This window comes from Oncorhynchus gorbuscha, linkage group LG10, assembly GCF_021184085.1.
Source record: "Oncorhynchus gorbuscha isolate QuinsamMale2020 ecotype Even-year linkage group LG10, OgorEven_v1.0, whole genome shotgun sequence".
NCBI lineage: Eukaryota > Metazoa > Chordata > Actinopteri > Salmoniformes > Salmonidae > Oncorhynchus > Oncorhynchus gorbuscha.
The window spans coordinates 16,210-43,120 of NC_060182.1; the positions used below are offsets into that span (position 1 = coordinate 16,210).

The following is a 26,911-nucleotide window of genomic DNA, read 5'->3' on the forward strand; positions in this document are numbered from 1 at the left end:
ATCACCTTTCCAGTCATTCTATTGTACAGTGTCAACGGGTGACTTTTATTTTGAAGGTGAACCACCCAATACACTATTGTTGCTCACGACACGGTGGTAACAGCGTCCGGTTGAGCAGAGCTCGCAGACATGGCGAACATTAGAAGTATCAAGGTTAGTAGATATCTATGGCAGCAGAGCTTGTTAGTTACGGTTCTTTGGTGTTTTCAATTTCTGTCACATCAGGCGGTATATGTTAGCGGGGGTTTAGCTCTAGAATTGAGGAGGATACTGTAGTTTGTCAGTTGGACTCACTGTCAAGTTTATTTTGTGTTGCTAGCTAATGCCAGTGTGCACCTTCCCTCAATTGCTGTCGCCTTAGTTGACACGTCAATTAGTTGACACATTGACGTACTGTCCTACTCCGTATAAAGGTTATTTGGTGCAGGTTAGGGTTGTTGTGCGCTGCAAAGCGAGCCAGTTATGGAAGGCTATCAGTCGGGCTTCCATCCAATTGGCGACAGATTTTCATGCGAATATTCTAGAATCAACAGAAATGAAATATGGGCTTTTTCAAACGGACTTCAGTGCGTGATGACGTAGTGCGCACAGTGTACTTTTTCGTTTAAATTATGCTATTTATTTATATAACCTGTATTTAACTAGGTAAGTCAGTTGTTAAGAACACATTCTTATTTACAATGAGACCTACTCCGGGCCAAACCCGGACGACGCTGGGCCAATTGTGAGCCACCAACATCATGACAAGCTACCTGAGACGGCAACACAGCATGACCTGAGACGGCAACACAGCATGACCTGAGACGGCAACACAGCATGACCTGAGACGGCAACACAGCATGACCTGAGACGGCAACACAGCATGACCTGAGACGGCAACACAGCATGACCTGAGACGGCAACACAGCATGACCTGAGACGGCAACACAGCATGACCTGAGACGGCAACACAGCATGACCTCTCAGACGGCAACACAGCATGACCTCTCAGACGGCAACACAGCATGACCTCTCAGACGGCAACACAGCATGACCTCTCAGACGGCAACACAGCATGACCTCTCAGACGGCAACACAGCATGACCTCTCAGACGGCAACACAGCATGACCTCTCAGACGGCAACACAGCATGACCTCTCAGACGGCAACACAGCATGACCTCTCAGACGGCAACACAGCATGACCTCTCAGACGGCAACACAGCATGACCTCTCAGACGGCAACACAGCATGACCTCTCAGACGGCAACACAGCATGACCTCTCAGACGGCAACACAGCATGACCTGAGACGGCAACACAGCATGACCTGAGACGGCAACACAGCATGACCTGAGACGGCAACACAGCATGACCTGAGACGGCAACACAGCATGACCTGAGACGGCAACACAGCATGACCTGAGACGGCAACACAGCATGACCTGAGACGGCAACACAGCATGACCTAAGACCGCAACACATGGCAGCAAGACAACATGACAACACATGGTAGCAACATAACACAACATGACAAAAACATGGTAGCAGCACAACATGACAACACGGTAGCAGCACAAAACATGGTACAAACATTGTTGGGCTCAGACAACAGCACAAAGGGCAAGAAGGTAGTGACAACAATACATCACATGAAGCAGTACCTTATGGTCTTGCAACCAGCGCTCTAGCCAACAGCTCTCAGATAGGCTACAGTGGAGTTAGGCTAGTCTACATGACATTATTATCAATGTCCACATACTTCCCAGCTTAAACAGTTCGGAAGAGTTTGTGCATATATTATTATGTGTTGGTAGTGGAGGTAATATGTACATGTAGGTAGGGGTAAAGTGACATTATAAACAGAGTAGCGTCAACGTATGTGTGTGTTGGAGTGTCAGGGGGAGAAGCTGTTCAGCAGTTTGATGCACTGGGGGGAGAAGCTGTTCAGCAGTCTGATGCACTGGGGGAGAAGCTGTTCAGCAGTCTGATGGCCTGGGGGTAGAAGCTGTTCAGCAGTCTGATGCACTGGGGGAGAAGTTGTTCAGCAGTCTGATGGCTTGGGGGAGAAGCTGTTCAGCAGTCTGATGGCTTGGGGGAGAAGCTGTTCAGCAGTCTGATGGCCTGGGGGAGAAGCTGTTCAGCAGTCTGATGGCCTGGGGGAGAAGCTGTTCAGCAGTCTGATGGCTTGGGGGTAGAAGTTGTTCAGCAGTCTGATGGCTTGGGGGTAGAAGTTGTTCAGCAGTCTGATGGCTTGGGGGGGGGGAGAGGCTGTAACTATAAAGGCTGCCACTCCATGCCGCTTGGTCCTTGGCTTTGTGGTAGTTAAAAGGCTGCCTCTCCATGCCGCTTGGTCCTTGGCTTTGTGGTAGTTAAAAGGCCAGAGGACCTGAGGGACCTACTGGGTACATAACTTAAAAGTATGTCTGACATGTATTGAGGTGCACAAACTTGGATTTATTTTAAAACCAATAGAATAAACTTAAAAATAAATTCTAAAACTGACAGCCAGTGCAGAGACCTTAAAACCAGTGTAATGTGAGTTCTCCACCTGGTCTTGGTTAGGGTGTTGTTCACATCCATGTAGATATCAATTATAATATATTTAGTCACTGTAATGCTGGTCATCCTACAAGGGCACAGTAAAAACTCCAATAACTGTGTGTGTGTGTGTGTGTGTGTGTCTGCATCCCTGCCTCTCGGTCCCCCTGACCTAAACCATGTCACCCCCAGGGTATGGTTGGCCTGGTGACAGGCGGTGCTTCAGGGCTGGGCCGGGCTACAGTGGAGAGGTTGGTGCAGCAGGGGGCGTGTGCTGTCATTCTGGACCTTCCCTCTTCAGACGGACACACCCTGGCAGCCAGCCTCGGAGAACGCTGCACCTTTGCCCCCGCTGACGTGAGTCTGACCTTTCACCCCTAACCAATATTCCCTCTAAGCTGCGCACCTCCTCCAGGACTGCCGCGCAGAAGAAACGCCACTCCGAGATGCAGGAGATTCAACTAAGCCAAGTTCACCCCGTTAGTTTGCACTACATAGATCAATGTGGGGTTTTTTATGTGACAAATTATTTTACATTTTTTAATTTGACCTTTATTTAACTAGGCAAGTCAGTTAAGAACAAATTCTTATTTTCAATGACGGCCTAGGAACAACATTATATCAGCCTCTTTTCAATGCAACAAACCAAAACACATCTAAGTTTACAGGATTGAGTCTGTGATTTGGAGTAGCCCTCGTGTGCACATTTGTTGATTTTCTTTACGAGTTAGCGAGTTGTTAGCCCAGTTATACTGTAGATAAGTATAGGTCAGTAATGGGAAGTTAGCCTACTGCTTCCTACAAGAGCACAACATGTGGAGGTTTCAAGCTGTCTCTGACAAGTCAGTCAGCTAAACATATGTCTTAATTAAAGGGGCGGTGTTGTGTTTTGAAACAGGCTTAAATATGCAATTAAGCGAGTAGGCAGACGGGTAGCTTACATTGTCTAATTCTCTGTATGGTAATAATCATGAATTGTATTTTGTAAAGTGGTTTCTTGTGTCATACAATTCAATCTACAGTCACCTATTTCAACACAATACAATCTGCAGTCACCTGTTTCAACACAATACAATCTGCAGTCACCTGTTTCAACACAATACAATCTGCAGTCACCTGTTTCAACACAATACAATCTGCAGTCACCTATTTCAACACAATACAATCTGCAGTCACCTATTTGGACCATGGTGCTACAGATCAAGTTAAACACATTCATTCATGTCAAGCCCTTACTCATGTAAAAACAGGTCTTAGGTCTTCATTGAACACTACATTGAGGCTGACCCCTGCACCGTACTCTGTGACCCCTACCCTCTGTGACCCCTACTCCTCTTTCAGGAGTACTTTGCTCAGGCCAGTTTGGGAAACATCTAAACCCTGCCCCTCTGTGTCCTGGTTGTCTAGGTAACGTCGGAGGCAGATGTGCGTTCTGCGGTGGAGCTGGCCCGGCAGCGGTTTGGGAAGCTGGACCTGGCGGTGAACTGTGCTGGCATCGCCGTTGCTGTCAAGACTTATAACTTCAAAAAGGATGTTCCCCACAGTCTAGAAGACTTCACTAGAGTTATCACTGTAAGACATTGTCTACTGCTTACTGAACCTACTGTCAGACTGTAGTATACTCTACATTACCAACAGTATGTAGACACCTGCTCGTCAAACATCTCATTCCAGAATTATGAGCATTAATATGGAGTTGGTCCCCCATTTGCTGCTATAACAGCCTCCACTCTTCTGGGAAGGCTTTCCACTAGATGTTGGAACATTGCTGCTATAACAGCCTCCACTCTTCTGGGAAGGCTTTCCACTAGATGTTGGAACATTGTTGCTATAACAGCCTCCACTCTTCTGGGAAGGCTTTCCACTAGATGTTGGAACATTGCTGCTGTAACAGCCTCCACTCTTCTGGGAAGGCTTTCCACTAGATGTTGGAACATTGCTGCTATAACAGACTACTCTTCTGGGAAGGCTTTCCACTAGATGTTGGAACATTGCTGCTATAACAGCCTCCACTCTTCTGGGAAGGCTTTCCACTAGATGTTGGAACATTGTTGCTATAACAGCCTCCACTCTTCTGGGAAGGCTTTCCACTAGATGATGGAACATTGTTGCTATAACAGCCTCCACTCTTCTGGGAAGGCTTTCCACTAGATGTTGGAACATTGCTGCTATAACAGACTACTCTTCTGGGAAGGCTTTCCACTAGATGTTGGAACATTGCTGCTATAACAGCCTCCACTCTTCTGGGAAGGCTTTCCACTAGATGTTGGAACATTGTTGCTATAACAGCCTCCACTCTTCTGGGAAGGCTTTCCACTAGATGTTGGAACATTGCTGCTATAACAGCCTCCACTCTTCTGGGAAGGCTTTCCACTAGATGTTGGAACATTGCTGCTATAACAGCCTCCACTCTTCTGGGAAGGCTTTTTAGATGTTGGAACATTGCTGCTATAACAGACTCTACTCTTCTGGGAAGGCTTTCCACTAGATGTTGGAACATTGCTGCTATAACAGCCTCCACTCTTCTGGGAAGGCTTTCCACTAGATGTTGGAACATTGCTGCTATAACAGCCTCCACTCTTCTGGGAAGGCTTTCCACTAGATGTTGGAACATTGCTGCTATAACAGCCTCCACTCTTCTGGGAAGGCTTTCCACTAGATTTTGGAACATTGCTGCAGGGTCTTCCTCTGTGTGCTATTTTAGGTGGAGCTGTGAGTTTTAGGCACAGGAAATTGTTAATTTCGTCTGGATAGGCTAGAAAATGCGACATCCCTATGCAAATGTAAGGTCTGGAACCTGCCTCTTCTCGCCAGCGGTGAGATGGGGCTTTTAGGTATTATAAGACATGGGACCCTACGACGGTCACAGAGCGCTTTGTACACAAATGTCAATCGGAACTGCTCAGAGCCCTCCAAATAGGGGACTTAACATCTTGTTCACATTGGCAGTTTTGAAGTGACTCAAATCACATTTTTTCCCCCCACATCTGACTCTAATCTGTTATTTTTCCTGCAGTCTGACCAGCCCAAAAGCACATGGAATCAGATATTTCAAGCCAAATCTGATTCTGGCAATACAACTGTCTGAACTGTTAAATCGGATTTATTTGCCCTCAAGTGGTTTTTAGACTATTTTGCATCTTTTGTTGTTTGCTAGCTACTCTGTTGACAGTTTGACAGGAGGATGTGCTAGTTAACTAGCTTGGTAATTGTTGTTTGCTAGCTACTCTGTTGACAGTTTGACAGGCGGATGTGCTAGCTAACTAGCTTGTTAATTGTTGTTTGCTAGCTACTCTGACAGGAGGATGTGCTAGCTAATGAGCTTGTTAGTTGTTGTTTCTTTAGCTACTCTGACAGTTTGACAGGAAGATGTGCTAGCTAATGAGCTTGTTAATTGTTGTTTGCTAGCTACTCTGTTGACAGTTTGACAGGAAGATGTGCTAGCTAACTAGCTTGTTAATTGTTGTTTCTTTAGCTACTCTGACAGTTTGACAGGAGAATGTGCTAGCTAATGAGCTTTGTTAATTGTTGTTTGCTAGCTACTCTGTTGACAGTTTGACAGGCGGATGTGCTAACTAATGAGCTTGTTAATTGTTGTTTGCTAGCTACTTTGTTGACAGTTTGACAGGAGGATGTGCTAGCTAACTAGCTTGTTAATTGTTGTTTGCTAGCTACTCTGACAGTTTGACAGGAGGATGTGCTAGCTAATGAGCTTGTTAGTTGTTGTTTCTTTAGCTACTCTGACAGTTTGACAGGAGGATGTGCTAGCTAATGAGCTTGTTAATTGTTGTTTCTTTAGCTACTCTGACAGTTTGACAGGAGGATGTGCTAGCTAACTAGCTTGTTAGTTGTTGTTTCTTTAGCTACTCTGACAGTTTGACAGGAGGATGTGCTAGCTAATGAGCTTGTTAATTGTTGTTTCTTTAGCTACTCTGACAGTTTGACAGGAGGATGTGCTAGCTAACTAGCTTGTTAATTGTTGTTTCTTTAGCTACTCTGACAGTTTGACAGGAGGATGTGCTAGCTAATGAGCTTGTTAATTGTTGTTTCTTTAGCTACTCTGACAGTTTGACAGGAGGATGTGCTAGCTAATGAGCTTGTTAATTGTTGTTTCTTTAGCTACTCTGACAGTTTGACAGGAGGATGTGCTAGCTAACTAGCTTGTTAATTGTTGTTTCTTTAGCTACTCTGTTGACAGTTTGACAGGAGGATGTGCTAGCTAATGAGCTTGTTAGTTGTTGTTTCTTTAGCTACTCTGACAGTTTGACAGGAGGATGTGCTAGCTAATGAGCTTGTTAGTTGTTGTTTCTTTAGCTACTCTGACAGTTTGACAGGAGGATGTGCTAGCTAACTAGCTTGTTAATTGTTGTTTCTTTAGCTACTCTGACAGTTTGACAGGAGGATGTGCTAGCTAATGAGCTTGTTAATTGTTGTTTCTTTAGCTACTCTGACAGTTTGACAGGAGGATGTGCTAGCTAACTAGCTTGTTAATTGTTGTTTCTTTAGCTACTCTGACAGTTTGACAGGAGGATGTGCTAGCTAATGAGCTTGTTAATTGTTGTTTCTTTAGCTACTCTGTTGACAGTTTGACAGGAGGATGTGCTAGCTAACTAGCTTGTTAATTGTTGTTTCTTTAGCTACTCTGACAGTTTGACAGGAGGATGTGCTAGCTAATGAGCTTGTTAATTGTTGTTTCTTTAGCTACTCTGACAGTTTGACAGGAGGATGTGCTAGCTAATGAGCTTGTTAATTGTTGTTTGCTAGCTACTTTGTTGACAGTTTGACAGGAGGATGTGCTAGCTAACTAGCTTGTTAATTGTTGTTTCTTTAGCTACTCTGACAGTTTGACAGGAGGATGTGCTAGCTAATGAGCTTGTTAGTTGTTGTTTCTTTAGCTACTCTGACAGTTTGACAGGAGGATGTGCTAGCTAATGAGCTTGTTAGTTGTTGTTTCTTTAGCTACTCTGACAGTTTGACAGGAGGATGTGCTAGCTAACTAGCTTGTTAATTGTTGTTTCTTTAGCTACTCTGACAGTTTGACAGGAGGATGTGCTAGCTAATGAGCTTGTTAATTGTTGTTTCTTTAGCTACTCTGTTGACAGTTTGACAGGAAGATGTGCTAGCTAACTAGCTTGTTAATTGTTGTTTCTTTAGCTACTCTGACAGTTTGACAGGAGGATGTGCTAGCTAATGAGCTTGTTAATTGTTGTTTGCTAGCTACTCTGTTGACAGTTTGACAGGAGGATGTGCTAGCTAACTAGCTTGTTAATTGTTGTTTCTTTAGCTACTCTGTTGACAGTTTGACAGGAGGATGTGCTAGCTAATGAGCTTGTTAGTTGTTGTTTCTTTAGCTACTCTGACAGTTTGACAGGAGGATGTGCTAGCTAACTAGCTTGTTAATTGTTGTTTGCTAGCTACTCTGACAGTTTGACAGGAGGATGTGCTAGCTAATGAGCTTGTTAATTGTTGTTTCTTTAGCTACTCTGTTGACAGTTTGACAGGAAGATGTGCTAGCTAACTAGCTTGTTAATTGTTGTTTCTTTAGCTACTCTGACAGTTTGACAGGAGGATGTGCTAGCTAATGAGCTTGTTAATTGTTGTTTGCTAGCTACTCTGTTGACAGTTTGACAGGAGGATGTGCTAGCTAACTAGCTTGTTAATTGTTTACAAACAAATGAGTGAATGTGCTAGTAAGCAGCGGTGGCAGGGTAGCCTAGTGGTTAGTGTTGGACTAGTAACGGAAAGGTTGCAAGTTCGAATCCTCGAGATGACAAGGTGCAAATCTGTCATTCTGCCCCTGAACAGGCAGTTAACCCACTGTTCCTAGGCTGTCATTGAAAATAAGAATTTGTTCTTAACTGACTTGCCTAGTTAAATAAAGGTAAAATAACCTAGCAAACTAGTTGACTGCTGTGGCTGGCCAAAAAGCTGAAAGTTAAATCATCTTATCCTTTGAGGCTTTAAAAGTGTTCTGACACTGATTTTTAACATTCAAAGCAACTGAGAAGCATCCATGACAGTCATTGTCAACTTATCTTGATACATAACTTCTGAGTGACAGGAAATATGAGCACCACCACCAATCAGCCTACGCCACTGCTCACACACCTGTCATTACTATGACAACTAGCTTAACCATGTCAACTAATGACTGCTGTCTGAAAACACACCATCTGATTGGGTCATTTGTAACTTGTTGGGTTTTTTTCATCCAAGGGGTGGATCAGCTTAATATGGCAGATTGTTGCTTCCATCAATGTAATTGTCTGCATCATTTATATATCAATATACATGCACGCATGCATACATATATACACATACTTATATAGATATACATGTACACATATATACATACACATACCTATATAGATATACATGTACACATATACAGTGGGGCAAAAAAGTATTTAGTCAGCCACCAAGTTCTTCCACTTAAAAAGATGAGAGAGGTCTGTAATTTTCATCATAGGTACACTTCAACTATAGAATACAAAATTAGGGGAAAAAATCCAGAAAATCACATTGTAGGATTTTTTATGAATTTATTGCAAATTATAGTGGAAAATAAGTATTTGGTCACCTACAAACAAGCAAGATTTCTGGCTCCCACAGACCTGTAACTTCTTCTTTACGAGGCTCCTCTGTCCTCCACTCGTTACCTGTATTAATGGCACCTGTTTGTACTTGTTATCAGTATAAAAGATAACTGTCCACAACCTCAAACAGTCACACTCCAAACTCCACTATGGCCAAGACCAAAGAGCTGTCAAAGGACACCAGAAACAAAATTGTAGACCTGCACCAGGCTGGGAAGACTGAATCTGCAATAGGTAAGCAGCTTGGTTTGAAGAAATTAACTGTGGGAGCAATTATTAGGAAATGGAAGACATACAAGACCACTGATAATCTCCCTCGATCTGGGGCTCCACGCAAGATCTCACCCCATGGGGTCAAAATGATCACAAGAACGGTGAGCAAAAATCCCAGAACCACATGGGGGGGACCTAGTGAATGACCTGCAGAGAGCTGAGACCAAAGTAACAAAGCCTACCATCAGTAACACACTATGCCGCCAGGGACTCAAATCCTGCAGTGCCAGACGTGTCCCCCTGCTTAAGCCAGTACATGTCCAGGCCCATCTGAAGTTTGCTAGAGAGCATTTGGATGATCCAGAAGATTGGGAGAATGTCATATGGTCAGATGAAACCAAAATATAACTTTTTGGTAAAAGCTCAACTCGTCTTGTTTGGAGGACAAAGAATGCTGAGTTGCATCCAAAGAACACCATACCTAATGTGAAGCATGGGGGTGGAAACATCATGCTTTGGGGCTGTTTTTCTGCAAAGGGACCAGGACGACTGATCCGTGTAAAGGAAAGAATGAATGGGGCCATGTATCGTGAGATTTTGAGTGAAAACCTCCTTCCATCAGCAAGGGCATTGAAGATGAAACATGGCTGGATCTTTCAGCATGACAATGATCCCAAACACACCGCCCGGGCAACGAAGGAGTCGTAAGAAGCATTTCAAGGTCCTGGAGTGGCCTAGCCAGTCTCCAGATCTCAACCCCATAGAAAATCTTTGGAGGGAGTTGAAAGTCTGTGTTGCCCAGCAACAGACCCAAAACATCACTGCTCTAGAGGAGATCTGCATGGAGGAATGGGCCAAAATACCAGCAACAGTGTGTGAAAACCTTGTGAAGACTTACAGAAAACGTTTGACCTCTGTCATTGCCAACAAAGGGTATATAACAAAGTATTGAGATAAACTTTTGTTATTGACCAAATACTTATTTTCCACCATAATTTGCAAATAAATTCATAAAAAATTATACAATGTGATTTTCTGGATTTTTTTTTCTCATTTTGTCTGTTATAGTTGAAGTGTATCTATGATGAAAATTACAGGCCTCATCTTTTTAAGTGGGAGAACTTGCACAATTGGTGGCTGACTAAATACTTTTTTGCCCCACTGTATACATACACATACCTATATAGATATACATACTTTTTTAAGAATATACCTTTATTATTCCCCGCAAACCCTACCGCCCTTCCCCCAATTGGAGTAAACTAATAAACACTTCGGCTTCTACCTTCAGTTTATACATCTTATACACATTTTACAGACACAATCTATTTTTCAGTAGTTATATTTTGTTTGTATGTCCTTCCTCTATTTCTGATGTCCATCCAGTTTGGTTTCTATTTGTAACTGCTATTTCACAAAATTTCTGAACCTATATACATTTTACAGTTATAACTTGTTGTTTGGGCAGTCAGTATTCTAAAACTAATTTAAAAAACAAACTGATTTGAGCTTTAAGGCCTGCAGTGTGAACAGGGATTTAGAGAGGGTCAGATCCAGGAACAACTCCGAGTCCAGCTATTCAATCTGTCTGGATGTAAAGCTCACTGATTGGCCAGTGCACACACCTGGAGTGAGCATTATGTCCTACAGTGTTAACAAAGCGTTAGAGATTTTAAAAGCATACCCATTTTTGAAATTTCACATACTTTAAAACTTTGTGTGTAGGTGAACATCGCTGGGACGTTTAATGTGATCCGATTGGCTGTTGGTGAGATGGGGAAGAACGAACCAGACGCAGACGGACACAGAGGCTGTATCATCAACACAGCAAGTGTAGCGGCCTATGATGGACAGGTACACACACACACCTGTGACCTATGATGGACAGGTACACACACACACCTGTGACCTATGATGGACAGGTACACACACACACCTGTGACCTATGATGGACAGGTACACACACACACCTGTGACCTATGATGGACAGGTACACACACACACCTGTGGCCTATGACGGACAGGTACACCCACACACCTGTGGCCTATGACGGACAGGTACACACACACCTGTGACCTATGATGGACAGGTACACACACACACCTGTGTCCTATGACGGACAGGTACACCCACACACACCTGTGGCCTATGACGGACAGGTACACCCACACACACCTGTGGCCTATGACGGACAGGTACACCCCACACACCGGTGGCCTATGACGGACAGGTAGCCACGGTGGCCTATGACGGACAGGTAGCCACGGTGGCCTATGACGGACAGGTAGCCACGGTGGCCTATGACGGACAGGTAGCCACGGTGGCCTATGACGGACAGGTAGCCACGGTGGCCTATGACGGACAGGTAGCCACGGTGGCCTATGACGGACAGGTAGCCACGGTGGCCTATGACGGTACAGTACAACATGAGCCTGCTAACAATCACTGACACTAAGATTGAATCGCACTACACCGGCTCCGACGCTCGTCGGATGTGGCAGGGCTTGCAAACTATTACAGACTACAAAGGGAAGCACAGCCTAGAGCTGCCCAGTGACACGAGTCTACCAGACGAGCTAAATAACTTCTATGCTCGCTTCGAGGCAAGTAACACTGAAACATGCATGAGCGCATCAGCTGTTCCAGACGACTGTGTGATCACACTCTCCACAGCCGATGTGAGTAAGACCTTTAAACAGGTCAACATTCAGAAGGCCGCAGGGCCAGACGGATTACCATAACCTGCACTGCGACCATGTGCTGAACAACTGGCAAGTGTCTTCACTGACATTTTCAACCTCTCCCTGTCTGAGTCTGAAATACCAACATAGTCCCTGTGCCCAAGAACACCAAGGTAACCTGCCTAAATGATTACCGACATGTAGCACTCTGTAGTCATGAAATGATTTGAAAGGCTGGTCATGGCTCACATTAACACCATCATCCCAGAATCCCTAGACCCACACCAATTTGCATACTGCACAAACAGATCCTCAGATGATGCCATTTCTATTCCACTCCACACTGCCCTTTCAGACCTGGACAAAAGGAACACCTATGTGAGAATGCTGTTCATTGACTACAGCTCAGTGTTCAACACCATAGTGCCCTCAAAGCTCATCACCAAGCTAAGGATCCTGGGACTAAACACCTCCCTCTGCAACTGGATCCTGGACTTCCTGATGGGTCGCCCCCAGGTGATAAGGGTAAGTAACAACACATCCTCCATGCTGATCCTCAACACGGGGGCCCCTCAGGGGTGCGTGCTTAGTCCCATCCTTTACTCCCTGTTCACCCACGACTGTGTGGCCAGGCACGACTCCAACACCATCATTAAGTTTGCTGACGACACAACAGTGGTAGGCCTGATCACCAACAGTGACAAAATACCCCAACGACGAGACAGCCTATAGGGAGGAGGTCAGAGACATGGCCGTGTGGTGCCAGGATATCAACCTCTCCCTTAACGTGATCAAGACAATGGAGATGATTGTGGACTACAGAAAATGGAGGACCGAGCATGCCCCCATTCTCATCAACGGGGATGTAGTGGAGCAGGTTGAGAGCTTCAAGTTCCTCAATGTACACGTCACCAACAAACTGTCATGGTCTAAACACACCAAGACAGTCATGAAGAGGGCACGACAAAACCTATTCCCCCTCAGGAGACTGACTAGATTTGGCATTGGTACTCAGATCCTCAAAAGGTTCTGCAGCTGCACCATCGAGAGCATCCTGACTTGTTGCAGCACTGCCTGGTATGTGGCAACTGCTCGGCTTCCGACCACAAGGCACTACAGAGTGTAGTCCGCACGGCCCAGTACACTGGGGCCAAGCTTCCTGCCATCCAGAACCTCTATACCAGGCGGTGTCAGAGGAAGACCCTAAAATTTGTCAGACTCCGGTGTGTCAGACTCCAGCCACCCTAGTCATAAACTGTTCTCTCTGTTACTGCTCGGCAAGCGGTACCAGAGCACCAAGTCTAGGTCCAAGAGGCTTCTAAAGAGATTCTACCCCCAAGCCATAAGACTCCTGAATGTCTAATCAAATGGCTACCCAGACTATTTGCATTGCCCCCCCCCCCTTTACACCTGCTGCTGTTATTATCTATGCATAGTCACTTCGATAACTCTACCTACATGTTCATATTACCTCGACTAACCGGTGACCCCGCACATTGACTCTGTACCGGTACCCCTGCATTTAGCCTCCACAGTGACTCTGTACCGGTACCCCCTGCATATAGCCTCCACATTGACTCTGTACCCCCGCATATAGCCTCCACATTGACTCCCTTGCATATAGCCTCCACATTGACTCTGTACCGGTACATTTACATTTAAGTCATTTAGCAGACGCTCTTATCCAGAGCGACTTACAAATTGGTGCATTCACCTTATGACATCCAGTGGAACAGTCACTTTACAATAGTGCATCTAAATCTTAAAGGGGGGGTGAGAGGGATTACTTATTCTATCCTAGGTATTCCTTAAAGAGGTGGGGTTTCAGGTGTCTCCGGAAGGTGGTGATTGACTCCGCTGTCCTGGCGTCGTGAGGGAGTTTGTTCCACCATTGGGGGGCCAGAGCAGCGAACAGTTTTGACTGGGCTGAGCGGGAGCTGTACTTCCTCAGTGGTAGGGAGGCGAGCAGGCCAGAGGTGGATGAACGCAGTGCCCTTGTTTGGGTGTAGGGCCTGATCAGAGCCTGGAGGTAATATATGCCATTGAGGTGCCGTTCCCTTCACAGCTCCGTAGGCAAGCACCATGGTCTTGTAGCGGATGCGAGCTTCAACTGGAAGCCAGTGGAGAGAACGGAGGAGCGGGGTGACGTGAGAGAACTTGGGAAGGTTGAACACCAGACGGGCTGCGGCGTTCTGGATGAGTTGAAGGGGTTTAATGGCACAGGCAGGGAGCCCAGCCAACAGCGAGTTGCAGTAATCCAGACGGGAGATGACAAGTGCCTGGATTAGGACCTGCGCCGCTTCCTGTGTGAGGCAGGGTCGTACTCTGCGGATGTTGTAGAGCATGAACCTACAGGAACGGGCCACCGCCTTGATGTTGGTTGAGAACGACAGGGTGTTGTCCAGGATCACGCCAATGTTCTTAGCGCTCTGGGAGGAGGACACAATGGAGTTGTCAACCGTGATGGCGAGATCATGGAACGGGCAGTCCTTCCCCGGGAGGAAGAGCAACTCCGTCTTGCCGAGGTTCAGCTTGAGGTGGTGATCCGTCATCCACACTGATATGTCTGCCAGACATGCAGAGATGCGATTCGCCACCTGGTCATCAGAAGGGGGAAAGGAGAAGATTAGTTGTGTGTCGTCTGCATAGCAATGATAGGAGAGACCATGTGAGGGTATGACAGAGCCAAGTGACTTGGTGTATAGCGAGAATAGGAGAGGGCCTAGAACAGAGCCCTGGGGGACACCAGTGGTGAGAGCGCGTGGTGAGGAGACAGATTCTCGCCACGCCACCTGGTAGGAGCGACCTGTCAGGTAGGACGCAATCCAAGCGTGGGCCGCGCCGGAGATGCCCAACTCGGAGAGGGTGGAGAGGAGGATCTGATGGTTCACAGTATCGAAGGCAGCCGATAGATCTAGAAGGATGAGAGCAGAGGAGAGAGAGTTAGCTTTAGCAGTGCGGAGCGCCTCCGTGATACAGAGGAGAGCAGTCTCAGTTGAATGACTAGTCTTGAAACCTGACTGATTTGGATCAAGAAGGTCATTCAGAGAGAGATAGCGGGAGAGCTGGCCAAGGACGGCACGTTCAAGAGTTTTGGAGAGAAAAGAAAGAAGGGATACTGGTCTGTAATTGTTGACATCGGAGGGATCGAGTGTAGGTTTTTTCAGAAGGGGTGCAACTCTCGCTCTCTTGAAGACGGAAGGGACGTAGCCAGCGGTCAGGGATGAGTTGATGAGCGAGGTGAGGTAAGGGAGAAGGTCTCCGGAAATGGTCTGGAGAAGAGGGGAGGGGATAGGGTCAAGCGGGCAGGTTGTTGGGCGGCCGGCCGTCACAAGACGCGAGATTTCATCTGGAGAGAGAGGGGAGAAAGAGGTCAGAGCACAGGGTAGGGCAGTGTGAGCAGAACCAGCGGTGTCGTTTGACTTAGCAAACGAGGATCGGATGTCGTCGACCTTCTTTTCAAAATGGTTGACAAAGTCGTCTGCAGAGAGGGGGAGGAGGGGGAGGAGGATTCAGGAGGGAGGAGAAGGTGGCAAAGAGCTTCCTAGGGTTAGAGGCAGATGCTTGGAATTTAGCGTGGTAGAAAGTGGCTTTAGCAGCAGAGACAGAGGAGGAAAATGTAGAGAGGAGGGAGTGAAAGGATGCCAGGTCCGCAGGGAGGCGAGTTTTCCTCCATTTCCGCTCGGCTGCCCGGAGCCCTGTTCTGTGAGCTCGCAATGAGTCATCGAGCCACGGAGCGGGAGGGGAGGACCGAGCCGGCCTGGAGGATAGGGGACATAGAGAGTCAAAGGATGCAGAGAGGGTGGAGAGGAGGGTTGAGGAGGCAGAATCAGGAGATAGGTTGGAGAAGGTTTGAGCGGAGGGAAGAGATGATAGGATGGAAGAGGAGAGAGTAGCGGGGGAGAGAGAGCGAAGGTTGGGACGGCGCGATACCATCCGAGTAGGGGCAGTGTGGGAGGTGTTGGATGAGAGCGAGAGGGAAAAGGATACAAGGTAGTGGTCGGAGACTTGGAGGGGAGTTGCAATGAGGTTAGTGGAAGAACAGCATCTAGTAAAGAAGAGGTCGAGCGTATTGCCTGCCTTGTGAGTAGGGGGGAAGGTGAGAGGGTGAGGTCAAAAGAGGAGAGGAGTGGAAAGAAGGAGGCAGATAGGAATGAGTCAAAGGTAGACGTGGGGAGGTTAAAGTCGCCCAGAACTGTGAGAGGTGAGCCGTCCTCAGGAAAGGAGCTTATCAAGGCATCAAGCTCATTGATGAACTCTCCGAGGAACCTGGAGGGCGATAAATGATAAGGATGTTAAGCTTGAAAGGGCTGGTAACTGTGACAGCATGGAATTCAAAGGAGGCGATAGACAGATGGGTAAGGGGAGAAAGAGAGAATGACCACTTGGGAGAGATGAGGATCCCGGTGCCACCACCCCGCTGACCAGAAGCTCTCGGGTGTGCGAGAACACGTGGGCGGACGAAGAGAGAGCAGTAGGAGTAGCAGTGTTGTCTGTGGTGATCCATGTTTCCGTTAGTGCCAAGAAGTCGAGGGACTGGAGGGAGGCATAGGCTGAGATGAACTCTGCCTTGTTGACCGCAGATCGGCAGTTCCAGAGGCTACCGGAGACCTGGAACTCCACGTGGGTCGTGCGCGCTGGGACCACCAGATTAGGGTGGCCGCGGCCACGCGGTGTGGAGCGTTTGTATGGTCTGTGCAGAGAAGAGAGAACAGGGATAAACAGACACATTGACAGGCTACAGAAGAGGCTACGCTAATGCAAATGAGATTGGAATGACAAGTGGACTACACGTCTCGAATGTTCAGAAAGTTAAGCTACGTAGCAAGAATCTTATTGACTAAAATGATTAAAATGATACAGTACTGCTGAAGTAGGCTAGCTGGCAGTGGGTGCGTTGTTGACACTACACTAATCAAGTCGTTCCGTTGAGTGTAATAGTTTCTGCAGTGCTGCTATTCGGGGGCTAGCTGGCTAGCTAGTAGTGTTGTTTACGTTACGTTGCGTTAAAAGAACGACAATAGCTGGCTAGCTAACCTAGAAAATCGCTCTAGACTACACAATTATCTTTGATACAAAGACGGCTATGTAGCTAGCTATGTAGCTAGCTACGATCAAACAAATCAAACCGTTGTACTGTAATGAAATGAAATGAAAATGTGATACTACCTGTGAATGCGACCGGGTTGTTGAGTTCTATTCAGTAGACGTTGGCTAGCGTTGGCTAGCTGTTGGCTAGCTAGCAGAGTCTCCTACGTTAAGGACGACAAATAGCTGGCTAGCTAACCTCGGTAAATTAAGATAATCACTCTAAGACTACACACTCTAAACCTAAACAACACAATTATCTTGGAACGAAGATACGAAGACAGCAAAGACAGCTATGTAGCTAGCTAACACTACACTAATCAAGTCGTTCAGTTGAGTGTAATAGTTTCTCCAGTGGAGCTAATCAGTGGACGTTAGCTAGCTGGCTAGTGAAGACTACGTTAGGACGGCGAAATACGATAATTACGCAATTATCTTTGATAATAGCTAGCTGAGAAGAAATTGCTAAGATTAGACAAATCAAACCGTTGTGCTATAATGAAATATAATGAAATGTAATGAAATGTAATGAAAAAGTTATACTACCTGCGGGAGCGAAGTGCGATGCGACCACTCGCTCCAAACCGGAAGCATATAGCCTCCACATTGACTTTGTACCGGTACCCCCTGCATAAAGCCTCCACATTGACTCTGTACCGGTACCCCCTGCATATAGCCTCCACAGTGACTCTGTACCGGTACCCCCTGTATATAGCCTCCACATTGACTCTGTACCGGTACCCCCTGCATATAGCCTCCACATTGACTCTGTACCGGTACCCCCTGCATATAGCCTCCACATTGACTCTGTACCGGTACCCCCTGCATATAGTCTCCACATTGACTCTGTACCGTAAAACCCTGTATATAGCCTCACTATTGTTGTTTTACTGCTGCTCTTTAATTATGTTAACTTTAAAAAATATATATTATACTTAACCAACAATGCAGTTTTAAGAAAAATAAGTGTTAAGGGAGCATTTCACTGTAAGGTTGTGTTCGGAGCACTTGAAAAATCTGATTTGATGAAAGCTTCCCTCTCCCTCTGGGTGGGCCAGGCAGCGTACTCTGTCTCTCTCTCTGTCTGAAGGAGGTATTATAGGAATGACTCTACCCGTCTCTCTCTCTCTCCTCTGTCTCTCTGTCTCTCTCTCTCTCTCTCTCTCTCTCTCTCTCTCTCTCTCTCTCTCTCTCTCTCTCTAGGTGGGCCAGGCAGCGTACTCTGTCTCTCTCTCTGTCTGAAGGAGGTATTATAGGAATGACTCTACCCGTCTCTCTCTCTCTCCTCTGTCTCTCTGTCTCTGTCTCTCTGTCTCTCTGTCTCTCTGTCTCTCTGTCTCTCTGTCTCTCTCTCTCTCTCTCTCTCTCTCTGTCTCTCTCTGTCTCTCTCTCTCTCTCTCTCTCTCTCTCTCTCTCTCTCTCTCTCTCTCTCTCTCTCTCTCTCTCTCTCTCTCTCTCTCTCTCTGTCTCTCTGTCTCTCTCTGTCTCTCTGTCTCTGTGTCTCTGTGTCTCTGTGTCTCTCTCTGTCTCTGTCTCTCTCTCTCTCTGTCTCTCTCTCTCTCTCTGTCTCTCTGTCTCTCTCTCTCTCTCTCTCTCTCTCTCTGTCTCTCTCTCTCTCTCTCTCTCTCTCTCTCTAGGTGGGCCAGGCAGCGTACTCTGCGTCTAAAGGAGGTATCGTAGGAATGACTCTACCCATCGCTAGAGACCTGGCACCCATGGGCATCAGAGTGGTTACTATAGCTCCCGGTCAGTATACAGACACACACTGTATACAGACACACACACTGTATATAAATCAATTCAATTTGGTATTGGTCACATACGTATTGATCAGATGGTATTGGTCACATACATATTGATCAGATGGTATTGGTCACATACGTATTGGTCACATACGTATCGATCAGATGGTATTGGTCACATACGTATCGATCAGATGGTATTGGTCACATACGTATCGATCAGATGGTATTGGTCACATACGTATCAATCAGATGGTATTGGTCACATACGTATCGATCAGATAGATGGTATTGGTCACATACGTATTGATCAGATGGTATTGGTCACATACGTATTGATCAGATGGTATTGGTCGCGTGTACGCATTCAGCAGATGGTATTGGTCGCGTGTACACATTCAGCAGATGGTATTGGTCGTGTGTACTCATTCAGCAGATGGTATTGGTCGCGTGTACGCATTCAGCAGATGGTATTGGTCACATATTCAGCAGATGGTATTGGTCGCGTGTACTCATTCAGCAGATGGTATTGGTCGCGTGTACGCATTCAGCAGATGGTATTGGTCGCGTGTACGCATTCAGCTGATGGTATTGGTCACGTATACGTATTCAGCAGATGGTATTGGTCGCGTATTCAGCAGATGGTATTGGTTGCGTATTCAGCAGATGGTATTGGTCGCGTATTCAGCAGATGGTATTGGTCGCGTATTCAGCAGATGGTATTGGTCGCGTATTCAGCAGATGGTATTGGTCGCGTATTCAGCAGATGGTATTGGTCGCGTATTCAGCAGATGGTATTGGTCGCGTGTACGTATTCAGCAGATGGTATTGGTCGCGTGTACGTATTCAGCAGATGGTATTGGTCGCGTATTCAGCAGATGGTATGGTCACGTATTCAGCAGATGGTATTGGTCGCGTGTACGTATTCAGCAGATGGTATTGGTCGCGTGTACGTATTCAGCAGATGGTATTGGTCGCGTATTCAGCAGATGGTATTGGTCGCGTATTCAGCAGATGGTATTGGTCGCGTATTCAGCAGATGGTATTGGTCGCGTATTCAGCAGATGGTATTGGTCGCGTGTACGTATTCAGTAGATGGTATTGGTCGCGTGTACGTATTCAGCAGATGGTATTGGTCGCGTATTCAGCAGATGGTATTGGTCGCGTGTACGTATTCAGCAGATGGTATTGGTCACGTATTCAGCAGATGGTATGGTCGCGTATTCAGCAGATGGTATGGTCGCGTATTCAGCAGATGCTATTGGTCGCGTATTCAGCAGATGCTATTGGTCGCGTATTCAGCAGATGCTATTGGTCGCGTATTCAGCAGATGGTATTGGTCGCGTATTCAGCAGATGATATTGGTCGCGTATTCAGCAGATGGTATTGGTCGCGTGTACGTATTCCGCAGATGGTATTGGTCGCGTGTACGTATTCCGCAGATGGTATTGGTCGCGTGTACGTATTCAGCAGATGGTATGGTCACGTATTCAGCAGATGGTATGGTCACGTATTCAGCAGATGATATTGGTCGCAGATGGTACGTATTCAGCAGATGGTATTGGTCGCGTATTCAGCAGATGATATTGGTCGCGTGTACGTATTCAGCAGATGGGATTGGTCGCGTATTCAGCAGATGATATTGGTCGCGTGTACGTATTCAGCAGATGGTATTGGTCACGTATTCAGCAGATGGTATGGTCACGTATTCAGCAGATGGTATTGGTCGCGTGTACGTATTCAGCAGATGGTATTGGTCGCGTATTCAGCAGATGGTATTGGTCGCGTATTCAGCAGATGGTATTGGTCGCGTATTCAGCAGATGGTATTGGTCGCGTATTCAGCAGATGGTATTGGTCGCGTATTCAGCAGATGGTATTGGTCGTGTATTCAGCAGATGGTATTGGTCACGTATTCAGCAGATGGTATTGGTCGTGTATTCAGCAGATGGTATTGGTCGCGTATTCAGCAGATGGTATTGGTCACGTATTCAGCAGATGGTATTGGTCGTGTATTCAGCAGATGGTATTGGTCGCGTATTCAGCAGATGGTATTGGTCACGTATTCAGCAGATGGTATTGGTCGTGTATTCAGCAGATGGTATTGGTCGTGTATTCAGCAGATGGTATGGTCACGTATTCAGCAGATGGTATTGGTCGTGTATTCAGCAGATGGTATTGGTCGCGTATTCAGCAGATGGTATTGGTCACGTATTCAGCAGATGGTATTGGTCGTGTATTCAGCAGATGGTATTGGTCGTGTATTCAGCAGATGGTATGGTCACGTATTCAGCAGATGGTATTGGTCGTGTATTCAGCAGATGGTATTGGTCACGTATTCAGCAGATGGTATTGGTCGTGTATTCAGCAGATGGTATTGGTCGTGTATTCAGCAGATGGTATTGGTCGTGTATTCAGCAGATGGTATTGGTCAGATGGTATTGGTCAGATGGTATTGGTCGTGTATTCAGCAGATGGTATTGGTCGTGTATTCAGCAGATGGTATTGGTCACGTATTCAGCAGATGGTATTGGTCGTGTATTCAGCAGATGGTATTGGTCAGATGGTATTGGTCAGATGGTATTGGTCGTGTATTCAGCAGATGGTATTGGTCGTGTATTCAGCAGATGGTATTGGTCGTGTATTCAGCAGATGGTATTGGTCACGTATTCAGCAGATGGTATTGGTCGCATTCTCGTATTCAGCAGATGATATTGGTCGCTTTGAATTCCATTCAGCAGATGGTTATTGGTCCCGTATTCAGCAGATGATATTTATCGCTCCACGTATTCAGCAGATGGTATTGGTCATGTATTCAGCAGATGGTATGGTCACGTATTCAGCAGATGGTATTGGTCGCGTATTCAGCAGATGGTATTGGTCGCGTATTCAGCAGATGGTATTGGACTCGTATTCAGCAGATGGTATTGGTCGCGTATTCAGCAGATGGTATTGGTCGCGATTCAGCAGATGTTATTGGTCGTGTATTCAGCAGATGGTATTGGTCACGTATTCAGCAGATGGTATTCTTCGTGTATTCAGCAGATGGTAAGTCGCGTATTCAGCAGATGGTATTGGTCACGTATTCAGCAGATGGTATTGGTCGTGTATTCAGCAGATGGTATTGGTCGCGTATTCAGCAGATGGTATTGGTCGTATTCAGCAGATGGTATTGGTCACGTATTCAGCAGATGGTATTGGTCGTGTATTCAGCAGATGGTATTGGTCTGTGTATTCAGCAGATGGTATTGGTCACGTATTCAGCAGATGGTATTGGTCGTGTATTCAGCAGATGGTATTGGTCACGTATTCAGCAGATGGTATTGGTCGTGTATTCAGCAGATGGTATTGGTCGTGTATTCAGCAGATGGTATTGGTCAGATGGTATTGGTCAGATGGTATTGGTCGCGTATTCAGCAGATGGTAATGGTCGTGTATTCAGCAGATGGTATTGGTCACGTATTCAGCAGATGGTATTGGTCACGTATTCAGCAGATGGTATTGGTCACGTATTCAGCAGATGGTATTGGTCGTGTATTCAGCAGATGGTATTGGTCACGTATTCAGCAGATGGTATTGGTGCGTAATTCAGCAGATGGTATTGGTCACTGCCCTATTCAGCAGATGGTATTGGTCGCGTATTCAGCAGATGGTATTGGTCGTGTATTCAGCAGATGGTATTGGTCACGTATTCAGCAGATGGTATTGGTCACGTATTCAGCAGATGGTATTGGAGTGTATTCAGCAGATGGTATTGGTCACGTATTCAGCAGATGGTATTGGTCCGTATTCAGCAGATGGTATTGGTCACGTATTCAGCAGATGGTATTGGTCGTGGTATTCAGCAGATGGTATTGGTCCGTATTCAGCAGATGGTATTGGTCGTATTCAGCAGATGGTATTGGTCAGATGGTATTGGTCAGATGGTATTGGTCAGATGGTATTGGTCAGATGGTATTGGTCGCGTATTCAGCAGATGGTATTGGTCAGATGGTATTGGTCAGATGGTATTGGTCAGATGGTATTGGTCGCGTATTCAGCAGATGGTATTGGTCGCGTATTCAGCAGATGGTATTGGTCGCTGTCATCGTATTCAGCAGATGGTATTGGTCACGTGATTCAGCAGATGGTATGGTCACGTATTCAGCAGATGGTATGGTCGCGTATTCAGCAGATGGTATTGGTGCGTATTCAGCAGATGCTATTGGTCGCGTATTCAGCAGATGGTATTGGTCGCGTATTCAGCAGATGGTATTGGTCGCGTATTCAGCAGATGATATTGGTCGCGTATTCAGCAGATGGTATTGGTCTGTCATTCAGCAGATGGTCTTGGTCGCGTGTACGTATTCAGCAGATGGTATTGGTCACGTATTCAGCAGATGGTATTGGTGGCGTGTACGTATTCAGCAGATGGTATGGTCACGTATTCAGCAGATGGTATGGTCACCATTCAGCAGATGATATTGGTCACGGAGCGTATTCAGCAGATGGTATTGGTCGCGTATTCAGCAGATGATATTGGTCATCACGTATTCAGCAGATGGGATTGGTCCGTATTCAGCAGATGATATTGGTCGTGATCCTGTATTCAGCAGATGGTATTGGTCACGTATTCAGCAGATGGTATTGGTCACGTATTCAGCAGATGGTATTGGTCGCGTATTCAGCAGATGGTATTGGTCCGTATTCAGCAGATGGTATTGGTCCTATTCAGCAGATGGTATTGGTCTGGTATTCAGCAGATGGTATTGGTGGGCTATTCAGCAGATGGTATTGGTCCCGTATTCAGCAGATGGTATTGGTCGTGTATTCAGCAGATGGTATTGGTCATGGTATTCAGCAGATGGTATTGGTCGTGTATTCAGCAGATGGTATTGGTCGGTATTCAGCAGATGGTATTGGTCACGTATTCAGCAGATGGTATTGGTCGTGTATTCAGCAGATGGTATTGGTCGTGGTATTCAGCAGATGGTATTGGTCAGATGGTATTGGTCAGATGGTATTGGTCCCGTATTCAGCAGATGGTATTGGTCCTGTATTCAGCAGATGGTATTGGTCACGTATTCAGCAGATGGTATTGCGGAGTATTCAGCAGATGGTATTGGTCAGATGGTATTGGTCAGATGGTATTGGTCGGTATTCAGCAGATGGTATTGGTCGTAAGTATTCAGCAGAGTATTGGTCATGGTATTGGTCAGATGGTATTGGTCAGATGGTATTGGTCGTGTATTCAGCAGATGGTATTGGTCGTGGTATTCAGCAGATGGTATTGGTCACGTATTCAGCAGATGGTATTGGTCACGTATTCAGCAGATGGTATTGGTCACGTATTCAGCAGATGGTATTGGTCGTGTATTCAGCAGATGGTATTGGTCGATGGTATTCAGCAGATGGTATTGGTCAGATGGTATTGGTCAGATGGTAGTATTCAGCAGATGGTATTGGTCAGATGGTATTGGTCAGATGGTATTGGTCAGATGGTATTGGTCAGATGGTATTGGTCAGATGGTATTCAGCAGATGGTATTGGTCAGATGGTATTGGTCAGATGGTATTGGTCGCGTATTCAGCAGATGGTATTGGTCACATATTTATGAACTTGAAACAAGCTTTATTAGTATTTAATCAGTGAGACATTAACATGAGCCCTCCTTCCTTCCCCAGGTCTGTTTGCTACTCCTCTCCTGGCAGGTCTACCTGAGAAGGTATACTACCCCCACACCTCTCTATACTACCCCCCACCTCTCTCTCTACATACACCTCTCTCAGATATACTACCCCCCACCCCTCTCTATAATAACCCCCCACACCTCTCTATACTACCCCCACACCTATCTCTATAATAACCCCCACACCTCTCACTATAATAACCCCCACACCTCTCTATAATAACCCCCCACACCTCTCTATACTACCCCCAACCTCTCTATAATAACCCCCACACCTCTCTATAATAACCCCCACACCTCTCTCTATAATAACCCCCCATCTCTCTCTATAATAACCCCCACACCTCTCTATACTACCCCCACCCTCTCTATAATAACCCCCACACCTCTCTATACTAATCCCCCCCATTCTCTCTATACTACCCCCCAGATCTCTCTCTATAATAACATACACTCTCACTATACTACCCCCCACCTCTCTCTCTATAATTAACCCCCCCACACCTCTCTATACTAACCCCCCACCTTCTCTCATATACCCCCCTATACTACCCCCCTCTCTCTACATAACCCCCACTCTCACTATACTACCCCCCCACCTCTCTCTATAATAACCCCCACATTCTCTCTATACTACCCCCCACCTCTCTCTCTACATACACCTCTCTCACTATACTACCCCCCACCTCTCTCTCTACATACATCTCACTATACTACCCCCCACCCCTGGTCTATAATAACCCCCACACCTCTCTATACTACCCCCCACCTCTCTCTATACTAATCCCCCCACTTCTCTCTATACTACCCCCCCCCACCTCTCTCTCTACATACACCTCTCTCACTATACTACCCCCCACCTCTCTCTCTATAATAACCCCCACCTCTCTCTATACTAATCCCCACATCTCTCTATAATAACCCCCCACACCTCTCTATACTACCCCCCACACCTCTCTCTATAATAACCCCCACACCTCTCTATACTACCCCCCACCTCTCTCTATAATAACCCCCACACCTCTCTATACTACCCCCCACCTCTCTCTATACTAATCCCCCCACTTCTCTCTATACTACCCCCCACCTCTCTCTCTACATACACCTCTCTCACTATACTACCCCCCCACCTCTCTCTCTACATACACCTCTCTCACTATACTACCCCCCACCCCTCTCTCTATAATAACCCCCCACACCTCTCTATACTACCCCCCACCTCTTTCTCTATAATAACCCCCCCACCTCTCTCTATACTACCCCCTCACCTCTCTCTATACTAACCCCCCCCACAGATGGTATCTCTATACTAACCCCCCCACATCTCTCTCTCTATACTAACCCCCCACATGGTCTCCCTCCCCAGGTGCAGTCATTCCTGGCAGATCAGGTGCCCTTCCCGTCCCGCCTGGGAGACCCTGCAGAGTTTGCTCACCTGGTGACATCACTGGCTGAGAACCCCATGATCAACGGAGAGGTCATCAGGCTGGACGGAGCCATCCGCATGCAGCCCTGATGGGGGAGGGTCTAGTGGGGAGTACAGTTGCATTTCAGTCACTCTTATCCAGAGCCACTTAGTGAGTGCATACATTTTCATTGGTACTGGTCCCCCGTGGGAATCGAGCCCACAACCCTGGCGTTGCCAGTGCCTTGCTCCACCCACTGAGCCACACGGGACATTTGGACACCAAATGGAATGTAACACATGTACCCCTACTGTAGCTCAAATTAATGTTTGTGTGTTTCTGTTGTTCATATCCACAGCACTGCAGTACTCCTCTATGCTCTCTGTGGTTTTGTAACTAATAAAAAACCTCATCCTCTGCTGTCTATCACACTTTCTCCTCAACAGATACGAACATGGTAAGTTTTTCCAACAGGTTCAGCTGAAATGACGCCACTGCAACAACACATCAATGGTTGTCAGGAGAACACATCATGGCACCACATCAGGGCAGCACATCAGGGGCAGCACATCAGGGCAGCACATTAGGGCAGCACAGCACATCAGGGATGGTATTGGGCAGCACATTAGGATGATAGATGTAATCTGTTCCATTAGGATGATAGATGTAATCTACTCCTCCATTAGGATGATAGATGTAATCTACTCCTCCATTAGGATGATAATGTAATCTACTCCTCCATTAGGATGATAATGTAATCTACTCCTCCATTAAGATGATAGATGTATGTAATTCAGGATGACAGATGTAATCTACTCCTCCATTAAGATGATAGATGTAATCTACTCCTCCATTAAGATGATAGATGTAATCTACTCCTCCATTAAGATGATAGATGTACAGGATGATAGATGTAATCTGTTCCATTAGGATGATAGATGTAATCTACTCCTCCATTAAGATGATAGATGTAATCTACTCCTCCATTAAGATGATAAT

General features: G+C 46.3%; 1 protein-coding gene across 1 annotated transcript; it reads left to right on the plus strand.

The window, feature by feature from the left end:
* Positions 1-26,329, plus strand: hsd17b10 (hydroxysteroid (17-beta) dehydrogenase 10). The gene is made up of 7 exons (XM_046364720.1): positions 1-153; positions 2,711-2,875; positions 3,926-4,090; positions 11,053-11,181; positions 18,735-18,843; positions 24,502-24,542; positions 25,873-26,329. The coding sequence occupies exons 1-7, from the start codon at positions 130-132 to the stop codon at positions 26,020-26,022; spliced, it is 783 nt and encodes a 260-aa protein (XP_046220676.1). The 5' UTR covers positions 1-129; the 3' UTR covers positions 26,023-26,329.
* The last annotated feature ends 582 nt before the right edge of the window (positions 26,330-26,911 follow it).